General features: G+C 68.4%; 1 protein-coding gene across 1 annotated transcript in view; it reads right to left on the bottom strand.

Moving 5' to 3' along the window:
• The window catches only part of ASAP3 (ArfGAP with SH3 domain, ankyrin repeat and PH domain 3), a 14538-nt gene extending 8845 nt beyond the window's left edge, over positions 1 to 5693 (bottom strand). The window contains exons 1-6 of the mRNA XM_026044662.1: positions 5565 to 5693; positions 2865 to 2937; positions 2476 to 2621; positions 1377 to 1451; positions 1175 to 1224; positions 807 to 933 (exon numbers count right to left, since the gene is read on the bottom strand). Of these exons, the coding sequence (XP_025900447.1) occupies positions 807 to 933; positions 1175 to 1224; positions 1377 to 1451; positions 2476 to 2621; positions 2865 to 2937; positions 5565 to 5693 (600 nt within the window). The remainder of the gene's footprint in view (positions 1 to 806; positions 934 to 1174; positions 1225 to 1376; positions 1452 to 2475; positions 2622 to 2864; positions 2938 to 5564) is intronic.
• Between the last annotated feature and the right edge of the window lie 142 nt (positions 5694 to 5835).

Below are 5835 nucleotides of genomic sequence, written 5' to 3'. Positions count from 1 at the left end.
AGAGAGGGGGCCGGGGCAGGACGCCCGGGTCCCTGCCCAGGCTCCAACTCCCGTTCCTTGGCAGGGGCGCATGGTTGGGCCACGTGGCTGCTCGGGGCTCCGTTTTCCCCACGGAGCCACAACCAGGAGCTCCCTGGGACAAGGGGCAGTTGAAGGGCCCYGGCCACTCCGGAGCCGGCAGGATTCGACCCGGAGCCGAGTGCCGAGCATTGGAACAGCCCTGAGCAAAGTCCTGGCCGGAAGGAGCCGTAGGTGCCCGGACCCCGCGGGAGCTCCCTGCGTCCAAGGGGGGCAGCGGGAAGGTCCCGGCAGCCTGGCCTCCCAGTGGGAGCACTGAGATACTCCCAGCCCCGCAAGGGAGCGGGATCCGGCCATTCCAACCCCCTCATTGTCAGACTCAGGAAGCAAACGGAGTCTGTCTCCGTGCCGGGAGCAGCAAATCCCACATGCAGACGCACGCACACATATGTACACGTGCAACATATGCAAGAGCAGCCCCTGGGTTGCAGTGCGGCTCCCCCAAAAAGCAGCATCGAGGGTGCGAGACCCACGGCAGCCCCTCCCCGGCCGGCGCTCGGAGCAGCCTCTCCATGTGCTGTTATTTATTTAACAGTGCTGCTATTCAAAGGAATGAGTCATCCGGGCAGGCCCCAGCGGCGCAGCCCTGCGCTGAGCCTGGAGCCGCTGCCGCAGCCGCTCACCCGGCCCTGCTTGGGACCCRGGGATGCTGCATCCCACAGCCCTGCCCCGGGCTCCTGCCAGGGTTTGGGGGGATGCSGCATCCCGCAGCCCCGCTGGGCTCCTACCTCGCACATGTGGAGCTGGAAGAGCCTCCGCTCCTTCTGCACATCCTCAGCCGCCTCCAGCGGCGCCGGCTCCGCCTGGGGGGACCCGGCYGGCCGCGCGCGCTCCTTCTCCTTCTCCAGCTTCCCTCTGCCGGGCAGCAAGCAGGAAAGGGAACCACGGCGGAGCCGGGACGCGCCAATGGGGGATGCACCGACAGGAGGGAATAGGAAACAGTCCCTCCATGCTCATGTCCTTCCAGCAGGGAGGACGGGAGCAGGGATAGCGGAGCAGGTTTTCCTGCTCGGGAGCACGGCACCAGCCGCAGCCGCAGCACAAACCCGCTTTGTGTGCGGGGGATTAGGCGGCGCTGGAGGCACCGGGGACTTACACTTTGGTCTCGTAATCCTTCCAGGCCTTCTCGATGTGCTTCTTGGCGTCCTGCGGAGGAGCAGGGCGCTGCGGAGGGACCCCTCCAGCCGCCCGAGCCCCATAGGGACATTCCCCCCGCGCCAGCTGGGGGGACACCCAGCCGGCCCCCTGCACGAGGGCACTGCCACCCCCGGCCGCCCCGTCCCRCGCGGGGGACTCACCAGGCGCCCGTCCCTGAGCGGGGCCTTCAGCAGGCTGTCCAGGGGGAAGGAGACGATGTTGTTGAGGTTCTGCACCTGCCGTGGGCGGGGAGGGCAGCGCGGCCATGGCACCGGTGTCCCCACGGCGTGGGCACGCGGGGCGGTCCCGCCGAGGGTGAGGGGCTGCGCGGGGCAGCCCCGGGCAGCGCTGGGGCAGGCTGCAGTGCACGGGCTGCAATGGGCGACGGGGACGGGGACCCTTCCCGCTGACCGCCCCGGCGCCTGCGCGGAGACGGGGCTCTATTGTGATCCCCTTCCCTGGCAGGGATGTCCCAGCGGACACCTCCGGGACACCGGGAGGTTCCCAGCCCCATCCCAAGCTGCGGTCCCCACTCTGACCCGCCTGCCTTCARCCTCGAGGAAGAGGAGGAAGGGCAGGACCGGGGCTAGGAGGGGTCGGCGGCAGCGCCGCGGCCATTCCCACGCCGGGCCTTTCCCACGCGCACAGGGCACACACACACGCAGGGCACAGGCAAGTGGGGCTTCCCTCGCCCCAGGAACCACTTGGACACCTTGGCTTTTCACGCAGGGGCTCCAGGAGGGATAATGGGGAGCAGAGCGGGCAGGCAGTGGGGGAGGCCACTGGAAGAGCCCCACAAAGGCAGGCGCCCTGCCTTTGTGCCCGCGACGGGCGCTTGGGCAGCCCCGTGCTCTCCAGAGCCGGCACTGCCCCTTCCCGGGCACCTGGCACCCGGTCCCGCCAGCACCTCCAGCCACCCTCACCTCCCCGCAAAACAAGAGGAAAAAAACAAAAACGAAACAAAAAGCAGCTTTTCTGAGAGGAAAGCGGGAGCTGCCGCTCCCTCCAGCTCCCCRGGGCTGCCTGGATTCACTTTCTTGGCACTGACGCGGTTGATGCGAGATGGGGGAGAAAGGGAGAAATATAGAAGTGAAGAGCACGGCCCTAAGCAGATGGTGCCGGGAGGGAGCAGCGGAACGCGGCCCGGGCGGCTCGGATGCGCCCGGAGCAGCGGGCAAGCACCGTGCGCTGGGCGCTCGCTCCGCTCCGTGCCTGCCCCGTCCACCCTGGCCATGGGCCCCGCGGCACTGGGCGCCCTACCAGGTTCTTGAAGAGCGCGGTGACCTCGCGGGTGAAGACGGCCAGGTTGAGGAAGCCGGTGGAAAGCTCGTGGTTGCTCTGCGAGAGGTGGTTGTTGCCGAAGCTCTCCAGGGCCTCGCTGTACTGCTCCTCGTTCTCCGCATGGGCTGYGGGGACGCGGCTCCGGTGAGAGCCCGGCGGCAGCCCGGCCCAGGGGGATCCTCAGAGCATCCCGGCTGCGTCCCCGCGTCCCCGCGGCCTCCAGCGAGGAGGCGCTGGGATGCTCAAGGACCTCCCTTTCCGAGCTTGCCTCCCCACGGATGGGCATGGAGGCTGCTCAYGGAGCATGGGAGCATTCAGGGCACTGGTTGGGCATGGGGATGCCTGKTGCCTCCCAGAGCCCGACTTACTGAGCCCGGAGACATGAATGGCTTTCACGTATTTCCTTATCCTCTGGAGTACGGCTTGGTCCCCGTCCAGGCTCTGTGGAAGCGCAGAAACAAACCCGAATGAGAGCCCGCACCTCGCCAAGCGGCGCCGAGGCTCCTTCCCGGGCCCTGCACGCCACAGGGAAGGGCTCTGGTGCCCCCGGAGCAGCCGCAGGGCTCCGTGCGGAGCCCAAGACACTTGCCGCATCTTCGCAAGGCCTTCAACCGCCCAGACTGCAAATCCYGGAGGCGGGAATGCTGCCAAGCGTGGATGTGCAGGATGGCAGCTGGGGCCCCCCATTTCATCCCATAAGGGAGTCTTCTCAGGCAGTGCCCCCCGCATGGCTCCCTTGCCAGCACCTCCTCCCCGCATCCAGTGGGGATGCATCGGACCTGCCCCCGCTGGATGTGGAGCGCCAGGAAAAGCTCCGGAGGCAGCGGGCCATGGACGGCTCCATCAGGAAAGAGTTAAAGGCAGCTTGGCTGCGCCGCAGGTACCCGAGGCATGATAACAGCCTGCAAATATTCGGAGGGCGGGAACGGCAAGAAGGGCGAGGGATGAAACCGCGGAGGAATTGCAAGAAGGAGCCGCTCGCTCGCCGGAGGTTTGGGGGCTGATGTCAAGGCCAATTTCCGGACAGCGAGGTCAACCCGGCTCTGAGGGAGGCAGGATTCGGCGGGGCCGGGGATCCAAGTGGAGGGAAAAGGTGGGAAGCGGCTGCCCCGGCCACGGCCGCCCCGGGGTGCTGGGGGACCTGAAGAAAACAGCTTTGTCCCCCACAGGACAGCTGTGCGGGGWGCCCCAGGACTCGCCAGCCCTGTCGTGGCCCCGAGGGATGTCACTGCGCTGCAAGGAACCCCTGGGGTCCCCAAGGCACCCACGTCCCGTGGCTGCAGCCGCCCCGGGCTCTCCTGGGGCACCCGCTTGCCTTGGGGCAGCAGCGAAAGCCCCAACGCGCTGCAGCTCCCAGGCAGGGCTCCAGAAAGCCTGCATTGCCAAAGGCTGGGCCCGGGGAAGAGGAAACCGAGGCTGGATTAGCCACGGGAGCCGCGCTGCGGGGAGGGAAGGGCTCCGTGTGCCGCGGGCCCAGCTCCCGCCTGGGAGCAGCTGGAGGAGAAGGGGGAGCTTTGGCGCGGGACCCCTGGATCTCTGCCTCTCCTCCTCCTGCCCCTCCGTGAGCAGCAGGGAAACGCTCGTCCCACCCAGAGCCACAGCACCCMGTGCCCGCAGCACCCTYGGGCAAGTGGCACCCAGCACCRCCCCACACCACTGGGTGCCGGGAAAACTTTTTCGCCCGTCCCCGAGGGCAGGATGGGGCTCAGCACCTCCCAGCTGATCCCTGCAGAAGGGCCAAGGAACCCCCTGCTGTCTCCTCCCTTCCCAAGGGCTCAGCCATGAAAACAGGAGAGCAACCGGAGCGGGTTCAGGCCTCAGGGAGCCGCTTTGCTGCCCCGGCCTTGCAAGAGYCCAGCACAGGCCCAAGCACGGGGTGGCTGCAGTGCTGGCAGCAGGGCGCTCCATGCASCACAGGGAGGAGGAGCGGGGGGGATTCAGGCCCCAAAAACACATCAGTTCACATGAAAATTCAACTGCAGAGTCCTGAGCTGCCACGGGCTCAGTGCCAAGTCCCATCCCAGCYGGGCCCCACTCCCCTCCCGGAGCACACGCAGCAGAGCCGCCGCGGCCCCCTTGCCTCTCGCCGCAGAGACGGCAGCTCTGGATCCACTGCAGCCCCTGAGGGTGCCAAGCAAAATCCCCACTGCTTCCCCCTACCCCAGGCCAGGGCAAAAGGAGGGAGGAGGCAGTGGCGGGTGCACGCGCCGGGATGCTCCTGGCCAGCCAGGAGGCTCCTGGCCAGCCTGTCCTGCTGGGAGGATGGAGCCAGAGCCGCGGGGCTGGGCAGAGACCCCAGGCTCTGGCACCGGCCCCACTTCCCGGCGCCGCCTGGCTCTCCCTCAGAGCCGCCCCTGGCCGAGAGGAGCTGCCGAAGGACACGGCAGCAGCTGGAAAGCGCCTCAGTTAAAGGCAGGAGAGGGGGACGGAGCTCTGGCACATCCCAGCCCTTCCCTGCCAGGGCGGCCATGGGGGGCTAAAACCCTGCTTGGGTTTTCAGTGCTGGGGGGCATCGCTGCAGGGCGGCCCCGGCTCAGGGCTGGCAGGCGCTTCCCAGCCCAGCAGAGCTGGAGATTTCCACTGCGTGACGGGAGTCACCGGAGCTGAGGGTGCAAGGGGGCCCTCGGAGCGCCCCAAGTCCCAGAATGGAGGGAAAGGGCGGCCCAAGCCCCTCGGGAGGATGGAGCCCCAAGCGCGGGCTGCCCTGCGGCCCCCACAGCACCCTGATGGGCATCAGGGATGGCACCAGCCACCCCCCAAAAGTTTTCCAGTCCCCYCCACGCTGCCGCTTGCGGGGAGGACATGGCACCAGGGCAAGCAAGCAGCTGAAAACACGAGGGGGCACGACCAGCAGCCTCCCGACCGTGGGGGGCAGAGCACGGAGGGGGGCACTCCAACAAGTAGCGGGTGACGCACCAGGGAGGGCGGGCACTGCAAGCAGCAGCACCTATGGGTGCGAGTGGCACCCGCAGCCCGAGAGGAACGGGAAGGGGGGGTGTGCATACGGAGGGGGTGTTTGCTAAGCGGGGAGCGCGTTCCCTCGCCCTGCACCGCCCGGCCCCGCTCACCTCCTCCAGCGCCCCCACGGCCCCCCGGCACTTGGGCATCTTGGAGGCGAAGGCGGCGGCGGCGGCCGGGGAGCTCAGATCCTCGCCGGTCACGGCCAGGAACTCGGCCACGCTCATCTGCTCCGGCATGGCGGTACCGGGGCGGCACCGGCACCGGGGGCGGCCGGGCCCGGCGGCGCCGCTGTGCATGCCGGGGTCTGTAGTTTCCCGCGCGCAGCCGTGCCGCGTGGGGGCGGAGTTGCGGCGGCGCCCCTCTTCCCTGTGATGTCGC

This window comes from Nothoprocta perdicaria, unplaced genomic scaffold (assembly GCF_003342845.1).
Source record: "Nothoprocta perdicaria isolate Ctin4 unplaced genomic scaffold, notPer1 scaffold_375, whole genome shotgun sequence".
Lineage (NCBI taxonomy): Eukaryota > Metazoa > Chordata > Aves > Tinamiformes > Tinamidae > Nothoprocta > Nothoprocta perdicaria.
The sequence above is the reverse complement of the archived record's forward strand: the minus strand, read 5'-3'. Positions and strand labels throughout refer to the sequence as shown.